The sequence below is a fragment of the Watersipora subatra genome, chromosome 3 (assembly GCF_963576615.1).
Source record: "Watersipora subatra chromosome 3, tzWatSuba1.1, whole genome shotgun sequence".
NCBI lineage: Eukaryota > Metazoa > Bryozoa > Gymnolaemata > Cheilostomatida > Watersiporidae > Watersipora > Watersipora subatra.
In genome coordinates, this window is record NC_088710.1 from 11,679,872 (window position 1) to 11,697,560 (window position 17,689).

Genomic DNA, 17,689 nt, shown 5'->3' on the forward strand with positions numbered 1-17,689 from the left:
AGTTGCAGCATTTTTGTTAATCCGTTTTGCATTTACGTCAAATTATCAGACAAGTTTAACAAGAACTGTAAAATCTTTGTGTTTCTTACTGTTTATTAAGTTATTTTGGTGTTATCGTTTTCAAAGTTTTAAAAGAAAAATCGTTGAGCTTGTGAGTTGAAAAACAGACTGCGATGCACCATAACAATGGCTGCTATTACATCGTACGGCATTCCTGGAGAGTATTCTCATCGCTCATCAAGCCTCTTTAAAGTCTTCAGGTCAAATTGTAAACTGCATATGGACGAATTTGAATACAGCTTTACCGGATTTAAACTTTTGTGAATTCGAATCAGAGTGTAGTTCTGATGATTGTGACAATCGATCCTCTTAGGTTCACCGTTACTAAAATCATGACAAGCGCTACATCAACAACGAAAAAGCAAATAGTTATTGATAAACATTATTAGTATTATTATAATTATTGCAGGTTTGTTAGCATTATTATATCATTATTAGTCATTATTGTATCATTATTTGTACCATTTTATGGACACTTTTTCTCTAATCACTTTCTATTATGGGTTTGCAGAGATCAAAAAATGTCAAAGTCGCGGTCAAATAGAGGTGGTGTTCAAATATAGGTTTTACAGGTGTGAGGTGTTTGGAAAACCGCATCAGATGGCTCATATTTTATGCTTTTTATAAAGCTGTATTTGAACATGATACAAGTAGGTAAAGGAGAGTTAGCATGAGGAAATTGTTTCAGACTATTCCCGCCCACAAGGACATCAGTTTACCAGGAGAGAACAACCAAGTGATCAAGCAGGGTGAGCTTCTCACAGTTATTCGTACCCATGACAAAATGTTCATCAAGCTGACAAATGGAAAATTGTTTTCTGTCAAGAACCGCAGGGAAGCTGAAAACTTTGGTTTGTTTGTTTACCTTCGCTATATCCCTCTGAGGCTTTTTGATTGTCATGTTAAGATGCTATTCAGTAGATTGTCATTGCTTAATGCTTGCATGAATGAGTTATTTGTCCTTTTGCTGCCAGATAGTCAGACGCACATTTGCCGACAGTCCAACTAGAATTTGGTGCATACTGCTTAATGAAGTGTCGATTTGTTAAGATGAATAACAAAAAGGTACTGGTTCAAAGTGCTAACAGTTTATGTCATACATCGCATCTTAACACATTTCACAAATTCCATGGCAGTTCATCATGTTTACAAAAATATAAGGGAAATAGTACAGAAGATGTGTTTTCCTATCACAAGAATTTCTAAAAAAATCCTTATGTCGCATTATTGCTTCATGCCTTTGAAAGGAATATTCTGGATCATGTTGAAAATTCATTGTAAATCATTTATAATAGTTTAAAAGCAACATATTTGTTTTGAATTTGTCATGACCAAGACTAGTAGCTGTATAGTTTTGACAAATGCATAAAGATTAGCTTGTAGACTCTCTACAATGATAAAACATTCAAACTGTTTCTTGTCTTCATAAAAATAATTTTAACTTAAGCTGAACGATCGACGTTTTAAATCAAAGTTTTATTTATCTTATTCATTAATGAGCAGTGAAAATACTATTTAGCGCAAAAATCAAATTTTATACATCCATCTCAAATTCAATTGGTTAGGGTTTTGTATTGTCTCAAGAACAACATTAACATCGTAAATTTAAGGGCAACTGTATTTAATAACAACGCTTGAAAGATGAATGTTTGTTATATTTGGTCTAATTCGGTTGAAATGCTGTTGTAATCGTGTTTATCTAACCTAAAATTATCTATTACAGGCTTGTAACTAATTTCGTTGCACCATTTATAAATCAAAAACTGGTTAGCTCATGTGATTTCATATTACAATTTAACACTGATTTGATCAATTGCAAAATGAGTGGTTAGGCATAGGGACCCTAGCCTTGCTTCTGACTGCAGTTGGGCATAGGGTGTCTAGTAATACTGCTGACAGCAGTTGGCCATAGCATGTCTAGTAATGCTTCTGGCTGCAGTTTGGCATAAGGTGTTTAGTAATGCTTCTGGCAGCAAGAGCGTTGATAATATACAATGTACGAGGGTCAGCCAATAAGTATCCGGAGTTTTGTCATAATTTTTATTTAAATTTAGATAGAGAGATTATTATTTTTACATATCAGTCTTTTATTTTTCTAGAAAGCCATCATCCTTTTCGACGCATTTTTCCAATCTAGCTACCAAGTCATTAATTCCCTTAACATAGAGCTTCATGCACTGTCCTCGAAGCCATTTACTCACAGTATTGAGAGCATCCATTCAGTGGCCATGCGCTTCCTTCTCGTGTTATTTAAGTAGCCCAAAAAGGTGAAAGGCAGATGGAGCTAGGTATGGACTATATGGAGGGTGTTCTAGCAGTTTTCAGCCCAATTCATCAACTTTAGCCAAAGTTCTGTTAGAACTATGGGTGCCATGCAATGCCCTGGTTAGAAATCATATTTTGTTTGGAGTCCTTCTCATTTGTTTCTGATGTCTTTGTTCACTTTGTTCCTTAGCTCACAGTAACTGCTAGGGTTGACTGTTTGTTGTACCTTGACTTTTGATATCCATAGTTATTGGTCTGTACATATACCAAAACACTGTAAGCATAACTTTCTGTATCATTCTTTGAGTGTTCAACTGTTTCTTCACGGATGATGTCACATGCATCCATTGAAGTGGCTGCCTCTTTGAGTCGGGTTCAAATGGAACACACAAGTTTTATCAGTTATGACAGTTATGTTCAGGAGGTATCTCCCATTCCTTTGTAAACTTGGCAAGATCATATCATGCTGCTCGTTGCTCTTTGTCAACGTCTGTAAGCATTTTTGGAACCCAACGAGCATTTACGTTATGGGCATCCAATTTTTCATGTAATATCCTGTGTGCAGTACTATGACAGACTCGTAATCTCTCTGCTAGGTCATCAATTATTACCATTCTAGCTAAAATAAGTTGTTCACTGATGTTTATGATGTCAAGAGTTGAAATGTATCCTTTTCTGCCACTTCTACGTCCTCAATCTCTTTGCCAAACAGTTACAGCCATATTGTGCCTTAGTTCTAGAGTATATTTCGGTTGTTTTTGCACCTTAAGATTATACGGTAAAAGATTTTATCAATACCCTCTGTTCCAGGCTTGAACACTGTGTCAGTTCCGTGGTCGTGTTGAGCTTTCAAAAATGAAAAAAGTTGAACTACTGTGATGATGCAATACAACACAGAGTACATGTACATGAAGATGTACATGAGATTGTGCCGCTACATTAATTGTTTCAAATTAGAACATCATGCAGTGAATATCCCAAGAATTTTGACAAAATTCCGGATCTTTATTGATTGACCCTTATACAGTTCACTCATATATCTGACTTTATTATCAAAGGGTAAATCTCTGACATTAGATGTACTTACACAGTATAAACACCTTACATTTGCTATCATTTGTTGTAACAAGGTATGGGTAGTATATCACATAACGATCATACTATTGTTATTACCTAGTTACATGGTTTGATGTTTTCAAACTAAAATTAAAAGCAAGCACCAGGATGGTTGTGCTAAATAATTGTTTGCATAACTTTTCGTGTAAAATTTTGATTTTTAATAGTACTTACACTGTGGGTTTATCAGCCAATCAGGTTACAAGATTAAGTTCATTTTTATTGTTTTCTTTTAGTTCCCAAATTATAACTTTACTGTCAAAAACATCTCTTACTAGTTCTTTGAACGTAAGAAGCAGGCTCAGTTTGAAAAAAATGAAATGCAACACAAATATTGTGTGTTCAATGACGGTTAACATCTCTATTAATAAATATCACTTCGTCATTGTGTCTGTCTGTTAGTCCGCATAAGCGCTATGCGTTTCCACATCTTTTTGGCTGATTTCATCCAAAATTTGCAAGCATATGCTCTGTGTCTTCCGTCAGGTTGGCAAAAATATTTTGTCTCAAAACTCCACCTGGTTCCTGAGAAACAACTTCTTAAACACACATCTGATTAAAAATTCAGGAATACGTCTTCGCAGGTATTAAGGACAATTCCCCTCAATGAACACATTCATGGATTGTTGCCGCAAAAGCTGTGTAGAAATTTGGGTGAAAAATCTACATGCGTGCTGCGGATCTGATGAAAAATGAAGGAGCTCCCAGGCAATGTCGGGCTCAATGCTAGTGTTAGGTACAATGCCGATACTGTTGATTTAACGGAACACATTGTCACCTGCATCAGTGAGACTTCTTTTTGTGTTTAGCCTAATGTAACAGCAACATTTTGTAAGTTTTGGTGTCAAACATCAGCCTTAGTCTGGCTTTATGCGCTTTATGGTTTCGATCTAGAATAGAAATGTGTATGACATTTTTTCGTACAGGAATCCCAGAACACCGGTCTGCTAGTCCATCTGTGGAATCACACGGTGCTGACCAAATGCTTTCTAGCCTTCTGCAAAGCAATCGATCCCGTCAAGTAGCCCCTAACATAGTTGGCAGAAGACCCCCTGAGACCACACCGTCTGCGCCTACGGAACCATCGCAGCCTGGTATCCAGCTTTCAAGTGACATTCAGCCCCAGTCAATTGCACAGTCGCAACCATTGTACTCTCCTTATCAAGATGGTCATATGACCACTGCATCCGCGACATACCACCAGGATACTCCTCATAACCACATAGCTCAGAATAACTTAGCATTAAGTGCACACAACCTCTACTCACAAATGGGCAGAGATATTCACGGAAATGCTGCGAATTCGGCAAACATGCCACCATATGACCTCTCTGGCATGATGTCACAGCAATTTCATGGTTCAAACTTTAAATATCCATTCAATCAGTTCAATTGGGGCTACTCACCGCATAACTCTCAGCCAGCCAATCATGATCCAATGAACATGAATGGTTCCTACCCACCAACCTTTCAGCAGCCCCAACACCAGCAGTTGACTGACAGCCACAGCCTTCCTAACCTTAATCATCTGACCAACATGGCAGCTCCTCTCACGCTGCCTCTTCTCGACCAACCAGATTCAACTCAACAACGTGTATATGATTCTGATACTAGTTTGCCATCTTTTGACGGCGATAATTTTCCTTAGTTTTTGCATTACAGATACTTTGTCCAATATACATAATTTATTTTTACCTTCTGTCAATGAGGTTCCTAAGTTGTGCATCTTTTGTATTTTCCTACTTTGTAGTGTTATTATTGTTATGTAATTTCTCCTTTTTTCACAGGTTTATTATCACTGTAAAATAATTATGTAAAATAATTATGTGCATACTGTTGTCATGAGGGTTGTGTCGAATCTTTCCATAGTTTATTTTCAGTGCCTATAAGGTATTTCCGGCATGCTACTATCTATCGCAACTCGTCATTTGGTCTATAAACATTTCAGAGCTCTCAGGGTTTTATTTTGGTTTTGAGTCATGGCAGGTCGCTCAAGCTGATAGAATGTTGACATATTGGGATGAAGTATGGTAAATTTTATTAAGGAGACGAGTCTGCAAAGCTTTTCATAGATTACTTCTAACAATCATATATGGTCACCATTACAACACAATTAGCTAATAAATGTGGATGAAAATTTCATGCACAAAAATGGGCAAATATAATGAAACTATCACAAAAAGCACTATAAAATATTATGTAATTTGAAATTGTAGCTTTTTCATAAAAATAGTACACTATATAAATATCGCTATCTGAAAATAATACGACACCAATTCTACATGATATAGCAAACTTTCATCAAACATTTACAATTGAAACTAAAACGGACAAGATCTTGAAGTAGAAAATCTGTTGCATACCAATACATTCATAAAGTTGTAACAGTGTTCACAGATCACGCCTGGGTTTCGATTTAAAACGTACTACATTAGTTTGAAAACTGTGTGGGGAGGCGATATTAGTCTTAAGATGTGCAACTATCTCTGTATCTCGTGACTGATTGTGCGCAATGACATGGTTAGAGGTCAGACCAGCTCTGGAAGCAATACACAAATTAACTAAACACGGGAGGACGGCTATCTAGGATACAGCCAGCTATTTTGGATATGTTAAGCCATGGCAGTTCAAAATGAACTGTATGGGAAGATGAGTTTGCAACTGAGTATGTTGGAAAAGTTAAGCTTTTGTGACAGTATTCCTCTGTCGTACATCTTGGCTTGTGCCATTGGACTTCTTCATCCTGCATAGAAAAAAGCAATGTTATTCCAGCTAGTGAGTTCTGGTACGATGAATCACATAAATAATCAATTGCGATTGTGTCCCAGTTACTGCCCAGTCAATATACCAAGCAGCCAAAATCAGTAAGCAGCTGGAATGCTAGTTTTTTCTTGTTCATTATTATATTATGTAGCGCTAGATCAAATTGATAGACTAGCCAAAGTTCAAACAATCTATAACCTTGCCAGATATTGGATACGCTTAACTTGTGCAATTAATTGAGGCACGGTAGTGGGTAACAAAGCTATGCCTACAAAAATACCATCACGTTAAATGGCCACGTTTGTTGAATGCTGGTAGTAGATTGTTATAAGCAATAAAACATTGCGACATAAATCTTGATGACTTGAGCATATGTAAAGCTATGTTCTCGATTATGATATGGCCAGACTTTTACGGAATATCATGGTTGTTTTGTGGATAGTTTTTTTTCAACAGCAGGCAAAAGTTGATGAAGTGTGGTTCCAATATCAGCCAAGAGACTCTGCTAGCAATGTCATGCAGCAAAACTGCCGAACATCACATATACAATGCATTTTGGGAATGACAGTGTTTAACTCCCGCGATTGGCAACGATCGGATGCATCCTGAGTGTAGGCTACCATTTCATCTGTTAGTTTGATGGAGCTTGTCTCCCGTGTTCGCATCCTATGTAGGAACCAGGCCTTGAGCAAATGCAATACCTTACAACCATGTACAAGACTTACCGATTACTATTCACAATTATTGTCATGTAAAAAGACGACGAATAAAAAACAGCATCAATGTTGTGATATATTTTGATTCAGCAGTAAGAGATGAAAGGCAATGTAACTAGATATAATCACTCACAGATCCTGTTTCACAGCATCTCCCTCCTCTTCCTCCATTCTTCGATTACGTCTCTTCTCAAAGATAAAGATAATGCTGCAGAGGATGATCACTTCAGCGCAAATTCCAAGGAATGGCCATACGGCAGCCAGTTTGTCTGAAATAGATGAAGCACCCGATCATACCCTACACCAGGCAACATTAAACAAAAATTTGACTGATGTATGCAAAGTATTAGTTATTACGAATATGGTCATAAAGTTACAATATTGTACATGACATGTACAATATCGTAGCTTCTAGAATTTTATCCTAATTCTGGAATTTTGTCCTAATGAATGGCAGGCAGCTAACGCTGTCTAGTTTCAGTCATAATCCTGGTGTGCATGTGAAGACAGCTACTTGCACATTTAGTAATTCTGTTCGCTGAAATCAGTACATGAAGCTACAAAAAACTAGCAAGTAATGATATGATTTAGATTCAAAACAATTTGTAGGCAACGGGGTAAAAAGTTTTTGAACCCAAGTGGTGATTTGACGCAGGTATTGCCTAGAAATATCAGCAAAGTTGTGGAGAAGCGAACATTTGAGCAATCATCAAGAACAATGAAAATTAGCATGTATTACCATATCAGATCATGTAACAATTACGATGGCTATATTCGAAAGTCAAGTCTGCTTCCATCAAGCAGTAAGCCAGATCTCTGGACATTATACTGGCCACACACCACGCTTACACATGCTGATTGCTTGGCATCAATCCACATGTTCTATCATTGCCGATAGTAAGTTTTTAGTTGTTCTAACTTCTGAGCAAGACAAGCCCGACCTTCCAGCGACAATTTTAGACAACTTTAGCGAATAGGTTAAATATTGAAGTAATGTGTAAAGTAGCATTGAGTGCAAAACATAGTAGCACGAATATTATTGAGAGAAATGAAGGTCATGCATCAGCACTCTCTAACTTACTTTGTTGCTGACAGCAATTATGTAACAAAATTGTTACAGTTGATAGAGAAATTCAACTGCTGCCAAATTATGTGGTATAATCAAATCAAGCTGTTGCATAGGCACTAGAGAGATTTAACTCTATACATTCACTAAGGGGACACTTTAGAATGATCCTTAAAACAGAAACTTCATTTAATAATATTGCTGGTTTTCATAGACGCATGATTTCCGTAGCAGAATGAACTCAGAAGGCTAACAGTGTATCTATGATTATATTCATAGCAAGATTTCAATTTTTGTGAAAGGAATCAGAATACAACAAAGATGTTGCGGTAATGATATATGCTTATAACGCTGTTTTTAGTTAACCAAGTAGAGAGGCAGCTAACGATTACGACATTAATTTGTGTTGTCCATGACCTGTGATCTACTAGCTTGCAAGTCTATTTATTGATTACAAAGACAACTAACAATTGCAGACAGTTTCAACATCGCATGCGTACTCAATGCTCAAAGATGATTACTATCACTTGGGATGGAAACATCTATATAGTGGTAGAACCATATAGTCTGCTGCGGCCATGTTGACAGTCTAAAATGGCCTGAGATACAAACTAGTGGTGGGCTTATAATGGGACAATTCCATAGTTCATTATTTCATCATTGCATTATAATCACCTGTATCTGAAAGATGATTATCTGCTATAATCATCTGTATTACATGTAGCTGACACCATAACATAATGTAATTGTCATTGTCTGACAGAATGTATTTGTCAATACATTCTGCAAATACATTCTGTATTGACAGAGTATAGCCTATATCTGAAATGTATACAATTTGTATATATTTCTGTATGATAAAGAAATACTGTATGATACAGTATTTCTTTATCTGTACTGCTTAATCCAATACTGAATATCTTACTGTATTCTGTGTGGTGTATCTGAAGTGGCACTTCACTGAAAGAGATATTCATACCTCCCCAGGAAAGAAAATAGAAGCAACTAAAATGCTACGAAAATATGTACGCTTAAATTCCAATTCAATTGAAATGCAAACAGCTCTTGACTGGAACACTTCTTTAAATGGATCAAGGGTTGACAGGTTGAGTTACTGTAGGATATTAGACGCCAATTCATTTGCAATAGATAGCTAGCACTGTGTTACTATAGTTGCTTTAAATTACATACAGATACGAGCAAATTAAGATAAGATCAAGGTCAGGGAATGAATTAAACTCATCTCAAGGCATTGCTTGTATATGTATACACAGTTTGAGATATGACAAACATAAAATCTGGTTTACAGCTTGAAGTATGTTGGAGGAGACATTGGAAGCAATGAAATCTTACAGTAAAGACCATTTTTTCAACTATCAACTTAGAAAACGTATTGAAGTAAGATAGTGTGTGATCTCTTTTGCCTTTATATTCCTCTTCCTCATTTCAGTTGGCAATATTCCAATACTTTTAGGCTTTTTGAATTAATTTTTTATTACGATATTTTATTTTGAACTGACATGAAAAATCAACTTAATTTTACAATTATCATAAGCTTGCATTGGAATTTCATGGTGCAGCAACAATCAGATTATCAGCATGTCAAAGCAGCAATTACAGACATCAAGTAGATAGATTTATGGAATAGATGATAAATTGGCATAAGCATTCTTTGGTGTTTCTTGACGTAATGCCTTTCCTGCAGAAAATGCAATAATTGCATTTAACATTTTATAAAAAAGGATAAAAACATTTTTACATCATTTCTATCGTTGTTATGGCAGCATCACGTTCAGTGAGAATATTGCTCCAATGTTGGCTGTACTGGTGAACATAATAACCCGACTTTTTCATTTCGAGAAATTGTTTGAAACTTTGAAAGCCGGCTGAATTATGCCTTTCACAAGTAAAAAGTATCAACGTAGCCTATAAAATTTTAACTGAATCCAGGCATCAAGCACCGGTGAATGGGCAAAGATTTAATGCCCGAACTTTCTGTGCAGAACTTTCTGTGCAAATACCTGGTGGAAAAGTAAAACTTAAAATATTATCTGTATGGACACCACACGTCAAACCATCAGTCAAATGCGCAGGCCGTGCATGTCATGACGACTACGTAAAAACAGGAAATATGGGAGGGGAAGTACAACTATGTTAGACAGCAGGTAAGATCTATGATAAAAACAATAGAGAGATTGTCCGCTAGGATAGAATCATTAAGAACATAGGAGATTATAACTCTATAGACAAGGCTAATCATAGCGGTAAAATAAACCATTTCCCGATTGAATTGGTGATTCCAAGGAAACAGATTTGAATACAATGGAAACATTTGTTGAAACCGAACACAAAAAGGCCACCGAGAGAGCTGATCAAATCATTCGGTGCAAACACTGACAGTTTATACCTAATGATAAAATAACAATAAACCATCAAAGGCAAGTCTAAAAGGGCCGAAACTCCATGAATACCTTTGACTTTGAGTGTGACCGTTGCATTGAAGGAGTCAAGGTAATTTGTCGCAACGCAGGTGTAGTCGCCTCTATCCGTTTTAATCTTAAGGTCTCTGATTATAAGCTTGGCGTCAGCAACTCCCTCAACTGCCTCTGTGCTCACTCTCTCATCATACGTTATAACCTGCATCTCTAGCAAATAAAAGGGGGCCTGTCTTTCAAACTTGGCAAGCAGAAACAATTGCGATAGCTTATAAAGGTCAGACTTGTGAGCAACCATCTACAGGAATGTTATACAAGAATAAACAAGTAGAGACTACTTGCTAAATAGGCTATGAAGCCGTTGTTATACTGCTAGTTCTCTATAATTTCCAACTAGGCTATTACGTATAGCATTAACAACAACTGGTGATATTAATACCTTGCTCCTGACCACATTTTCCAACCTCAGCACTAGTAGTCTAAAAATAACAACTGAAAACAGCATGATGAAATCCTAAAACAAATGCTTGAGGGAAGACTGTATGGTTATTAGGAAAAGGAGACTGTATGGCTATAATAACGTAAAGAAACAAAAAGTATAACAGAGAATGGAACAAATAAAACTAAGAATATGCTCATGTCACAGGATGTCCGAGCGACCTAGAGAACCCTATAAAGATAACAAACTCATCTCAGGCTCTCGGCAAGCATTTCTCTGCTTAGAGAACAAACAGAGAGGTGATTGCCTTAGAGGATGTTCAGTCACAGGTGTCCGGAGAATTGATTTATAACAAAACATTTGGAAAGATTAGGATAGCTGATAGAAAGTGATGAGAGGCACTGAGTACACAAGCAGCAGCAGATCCCTTTATAGTCATTCAGTGATCTTAAGTTGATTACACTCTCCTAAAGTGGAGTATGCATTGAAAACATCTCATCACCTGTCTACCTAATAACCAGAAGAACCGCAGTAATGCAAGCTTTATAAGGTACAGATACATGAGCGAAATGTTTTGGTCAAAATCACAAAATATGCTCAAATATTTGGAAACATGAAAAGACTTGGCCAAAAGTTACAGAATTGTCAAAGCTGCTCATGCACACCGAAATCATTGATCAAACGCTTTTAGTTGGCTGAACAAATTATGAGAAAGCTCAATTTTAGCAGCTTTAGCGATTTTAGAATTGTCAGAGAAATAAATAACCATTACGCAAGAAAATTGCCAAGTCTGTTCGTATATAAACATGATGCAGCTTATTAGAAAAGGGTGCCATCTGTAGCACGATCTAATCAGTTGCATTGTCTTTACTATGGTGAATTTACTAGTGAAGTGGTATTTTTCTTGCGTGTCGTCATGTGTTTCGGACTATACCAATCGTGAACACCGCTAAAATCGCGCTTGCTAATAATTTGCTCAGCTGCGCATGCACAGCTTTGACACCTCTCAGTTTTAACAAATAGTTTCGTGTCTCCGAGTATTTTCGAATATTCCGCGATTTCGGCAGAAACCTTTGGCATGTGTGGCCGCACCTTGATCCTGTAGTATTATTCATATGGTTAAAAATGAAGTAGAATGCTGAGACAAATGCATTCACTTACGCGTTTCATCCTCCAAAAGCTTGAACCAAGTCACTCGAGGAACAGGATATCCTGTTACATTGCAAACAATGAAAGCAGTTTCTCCCTCAACCTTATTCCTCAGATCGACAATCTTCTTAACATGCGGACCATCTGCAAGGGTTAGCTTGTTACGAGACTACATTTCATACACCAGAATGAGATATAGCCTATAGATTCACAGACTAAAGGTTGGCTCACTGTTGATGTAGGGCATATACCATAGCAACGCAAAAATAATCAAGGAAAACAAATAACTCTTTATTATAAACGTGTCACACCACAAATTTGTTTCATTTAAATGCAATAATTTTTCCGCCAGAATGAATGACCAGAATATCACATGTCATAGTACTTTCGAAACACGCATAATATTTATTGTAATTAGAGCTGCATCTGTCCAGTTCGACTCTCATATGATGCAATCTTTTTTTTTAACGCGTGACTTCAGATAGAGGGACAGACCCAGCTCTTACTATAGTAAGGATTCAAACTAGCTTAAGTTCTTCAAATCTATTGGGTAATTATTTTATTATATGTGCACCGCGGGCGTTCAACTGGTCAACCCTGTACAGAATACTGTCCCTATTCAGAGCTACAGCTAACAGAGGTATAAACACCTAAATATTTCTCCAATTATGTAGTATCTATTCAAATAATTGATGGATGGTGCATAAGGTCTGCAGCTACAGCTTTGACAATGCCCCCATAGCAGTGATGCTCTTTAGAGCATTCAATGTAACAATGGTGTCTTTTAACAATATCAGCAGTCACTGGACAAGCAAATGCGGTTGTTCTTCTGACATAAACATCTTATTTATACAAACAATAATTATAACAACAATGCTAATTTTGGTAGCGAAGGGTCACCTTCCTTCAAATATCAATCAGTGGTATAAAAGTTAAGTTCTATTTTAAGTTGATCAGATTGAAGGGATACACTGTTGCAAAGTAAATGCTTTAATGAACTGCAGGACATTATGGTTTAAAAATAGCAAGGAAACAACCCATGTATTCATAGAACACAGCCTCCAGTTGACATTTGATTCAGTGTTTAGTATCATTGTGATACAACATTAAAAGTGACCTTCACAGACCATGAAAGCAAGAGCTGGAAAATATGCATTCCTCAGTCAAGCAGATAGTTCCATTTTATGAACTCGGATAATAAATTATCCATAGATACACTATTCAACATCAAATCTTCACCCATAGCATACTCATTACGATTGAATAGTGAGAGGTGAGATAAGCTTCCCTACCCCCTCCTCCTTTGGACACTAACTCCTCAACTAAAAGGCGGTACTGAATGCTCCAAACATGCAACTATGTTATAGCGGTGGATACTCACTATTCAGGCCAACAATCTTTTCAAACTTATTTTCGGCGTGCTCAATACTCACTTCACAGACATATGGCCCGACATCATTCTCATCTACAACGAGGAATTGACCCATGTGTTGACCTTAATTTAGGAATGTGCTGACAGTTAATATATAATGAATACAACATGGTTAACACATCACAGGGCATCTGCTATTATGCTAACAAAGTGGAACTATTCGGTGATGGCCAGGCACACAATGCTAGTAATAGACTAGCTCTCGGCTGTTGCAGGGTTTCGATCAACCATGCGTAAGATGAGCCCATCATAGCATGACTAAAAAGTGATTCCAGCATAGCATCTATAGGTGCGATACATGTATGCAGTAAGTGGAGCGATAATACTATAGCTAGGGAGCAGCCAACTACAAGATTTAAAAAATACTTCCTTCTTAATTGATATACGGTAATAAATAAATAAATACGGTAATAAATAAATAAATACGGTAATAAATAAATAAATTTATAGTTCAAAAGATGAGCTAAACAAAAAATACTGAGATGAAAACCAATTTATGTTTACAAATGTTTTTAGCAAGAGGAAAAGGTAATTGCAATCAGTTAGCAAGCAAAATGAAAATTATTACATTTAGAAAGAGTAGCTAGTACTACATGAGTAAATACAATCATTAAATACAATCAGTTTTGTACTAATAGAAATGACTGACTTTTTACATGTTTACGAGTGTTAGAAACATCTTTGCTCTGGCTTAGTACAATTTAATCTTTTCAATTATTCAATTTTCATGAATGTAATAAGCAGTCATATATGAAATTATTATCCATCTGTTGTTATTACGTCAGATGTACCAGCAACATACATTACATCTGTTGGCATTACATTGCTGTAACAACAACATACATTACATCTGCTGTCATTACATTGCTGTAACATTTATCATTATCCATAACTATTTCTCCGTTTTTAAATTAATATTCTATAATTAGTATTCTATGATAATAACAGTATAACATTATAATAAATTTTTACTGCTTGACGTGAATGCAGTTAAACGTAAATCTCAGCTTATCGTAACATGATGTTATTATATTTATGCATTGTACTTTCAAACACTGAAATAGAATTAAAAATGGTTTCCATTAAAATACCGGTGGATATATTATATTGGCATTGCGTACACAAGAGCAAGCTAGTCAAATTTAGGAAGCTGAGAATCAAATCTTTTTGAATAAAGTTTAGCAGTCGCTTAACAGCTATGGCCTATATTGCACACTAGGAAATTATTAAAAGCGACAAGGGGGATGACAGATAGGTTGCGATCAGACTGTTAACCGCGGGGTCTGTTCACGATAAACACACTGTCTCTCAATTTGTGTAAGACCAGTACATGTTTTCAGGACAAAAGAAAATAAGGTTTTCAGGGCACAACTATTTGTAGGTACTATTTTCGAAGTTTATTTAGTTAATAAATAATTTCATATGTAGGCTTGACAGTGTCTGCCTACGTAGGTTCACCAACTGGTTCATTTCTTAGCCACAGGCATGCTAGAATGAAGTTTATAGAGGTACATGTAGAATAATTGAAGGAATAACCCATACCAGGATTACTAATAATCAAGGACGAGGAGGAACCATTGGTGATAGTCAAATATTTGTCCGTTTCATTGATCAAGTCATTGCCTCTCCTCCATCGCATCTCAATGACCTCTAGCTCCTCATTCTCTACTGAGCACTCCAAAACCGCCTCACTAGCATTAGCAACCAGCTCCTGACTTTTGCCTGACACTACAACCAGGCCAAAAGTCAGCATCAAAATAAACCGGCAGCAGCGCGTGTAGTAGATTAAATGTCAACTATAATAAGTACACATGGCTGAAACAACAGAGCCACGACAAGCGTTTGTAGTTCACTCCAATGATACAGAAGTATGCTGGGAATACTTAGACACACAAGCTCCAGTCAGTTTGAAGTTGGTTTAAGTAAAATAATATAAACACATTACTAGTGAAGGCTAAAAGATTTAGCGCCATGCAAGCAAATTTTGTATTTTGTGCAGTCAGTAAACATGGGATAGTACTTAAAGTTTCAACGGCAGACTGAGTCAATTCAATGAACATGATGAATTCTTACTACAACAATTCATAAAAACGGAAAATCATTGGCTAACTTTATAGCCTTTCCAATAATCTATCATCAATAATCAATCTATACTCACTGTACTAAGGCGATTCAACACTGTCAATAACACACAGTCAATAACTGATCATGGTTATATTTAAAAGGAACAAGTTACACACAGTCAATAACTGATCATGGTTATATTTAAAAGGAACAAGTTTTACATTAACCGATGGTACAAAAGTATTATTTGGACATGCACATATTTTCACCTACAAGGATAATACTGGTAAACATATTGGATATTCGAAAGAGAAAATTGTATCTCTATATTGCATGTTGCAAACAAATGTTCAGTTCAACAGGAAACTCAATTAGTACTACTGGTAAAAATATAGGATACATTCAAAGGAGAAAATTGCATCTATATATTCTGTTGCAAAATAATTTTCAGCTCAACAAGAAATTCAATTGAAAATTGGCTAGCAAAAGACAATCCCTGTACCGCCCCGTTGAACTACGATGCTCTGAAACATGTATATAAATTGGTCAGCTAAATATCTCCTTGAATGCTACAAAAATGTCCTTAATATATGATAGTTCTAGCATCGATCCATGGGTCTCTAAGATTTACCGATCTCTGAGGTATGTTTGAATGGTGCATATTTATGAAGAAAACTTTAATTTATACGAATTTTGAACGTTTTATGTCACACATGTTTTACTGTAAGAGCAGTTTGTCTAATCCAACGGTCTAAAAAGCCCACAACATCAGCCCCAAAACCACATCATGCTGCCTTTAGAATCCTAGATAGAGGCATGAAACTAGCTCAACAGACATTAAGGCAAACTCACTAATGTTCAAACAAACCAATTAGTGACTTTTGCAAGTCTTACAGTATTTACTGCATGTATATTAAAGTAGGTAAAATTGTGCACAACTCACCTGTCAGAATAGACACAGAAAAGTTATGCGTAGTTAAAGCTTTATCAGTGCATTGGTACATGCCCGCGTCTTTCATAGTAAGATTGTTTCGAGTTATAGTTGAGATAGAGTCGCCTGAGCCATCTGATGATGATGATGGGTTCAAACCTTCTCCATCTTTAAACCAGTAAATCACGCCCTTCGCCACCTTACAAGTCAACTTCAAATCATCGCCACCCTGCCTTATTATCACTAAAATTACATCATTAGCACACAAATCATTCCACATGCAAAATTTAATTGATGGAAATCAAATTAAAATGGATAGGCCTATATGTAGTCAAAAATATGTAATATAAATTGCTGTTTTAGAGCAGATAGTAAGGGGATACTACTGATAAAAACAAACTTGAATAAAATGAATATAAAATAGCACATTGTCATCGAGTAGAAACTCCCACTTGCTATAAAACCCAACCTTACTACCAAAGCTTTACAGCACGGAGTGATCATTAACTAATAGCCTACACCTTGACATTTTTATTCACACAGTGTATTGTATTACACATATCATAATACAAAAAATAAAAGCATTTTAAACCTATATAATCTCAGCAAACAGTGTCTCTACTATGATAAACTTATTAAAACACGGCTACGCGAGCAAAAATGGTGTGATGTCAGGTCTGATGTGAAGCAAGGCCTGCGCAGTCATCGTCACACAACTATTCGACGGATTTCCATGCTATCACATACAAAAATGTAACTTTTACAGGTCAATCGATGCACAAACCAAAGAGGGCGCTTGAGCATGTTACAGCAAACGCAAATTTGGTCATTTGATCAAACAGGTATTATTTATTATTATAAGTACACTGCTGAAAAAAGCGTTTGCAAGTTTAACTACTTAACATTGTCTAAGTAGACGTTGAAAGGAACAGACGTGCCACGAATTTACGAATAAATGTTTGTTTAGGCCTACGGCAAGAATCCTAAAACCTCTTACACGCAGGATCTTCAGTTTAAATTATAAAAGTTTCATCGATTTTAGCAGCATTTTATTACCTTTATTGGAAGTTTCACAGTGACACAGAAAATTACATAATCCAAGAAGAATAATGTATATGAAGAATGAACAACGAGACATTGCTAATGTACGTCTATCTCAAAACAGCAGAAGATCTAAGGTGATTGATTATTTATAAATACGACTATGAAGTTGAACGTAACCAAAATTCACAAATGTCACAGGGTATACGACT

The 17,689-nt window shown here is 36.3% G+C and overlaps 2 protein-coding genes across 3 annotated transcripts in view; one reads left to right on the forward strand and one right to left on the reverse strand.

Moving 5' to 3' along the window:
* Window positions 1-5,277, forward strand: part of LOC137391911 (helicase ARIP4-like) — a 63,184-nt gene extending 57,907 nt beyond the window's left edge. Inside the window, exons 22-23 of one of the 2 annotated variants that reach the window (XM_068078468.1) lie at window positions 749-911; window positions 4,368-5,277. In XM_068078468.1, coding sequence (XP_067934569.1) covers window positions 749-911; window positions 4,368-5,089 — 885 coding nt within the window. In that variant the 3' untranslated portion in view covers window positions 5,090-5,277. The remainder of the gene's footprint in view (window positions 1-748; window positions 912-4,367) is intronic. The other variant, XM_068078469.1, reaches the window with a different exon arrangement.
* Window positions 5,278-5,462: 185 nt separating this feature from the next.
* Window positions 5,463-17,644, reverse strand: LOC137391912 (basigin-like). Its single transcript, XM_068078470.1, has 8 exons — window positions 17,493-17,644; window positions 16,449-16,679; window positions 14,984-15,169; window positions 13,391-13,474; window positions 12,022-12,153; window positions 10,458-10,631; window positions 7,054-7,189; window positions 5,463-6,184 (listed from the first exon to the last, which is right to left on the reverse strand). Exons 1-8 carry the CDS (start codon window positions 17,572-17,574, stop codon window positions 6,121-6,123), a joined length of 1,089 nt encoding a protein of 362 aa, XP_067934571.1. The 5' UTR covers window positions 17,575-17,644; the 3' UTR covers window positions 5,463-6,120.
* Window positions 17,645-17,689: the final 45 nt, after the last annotated feature.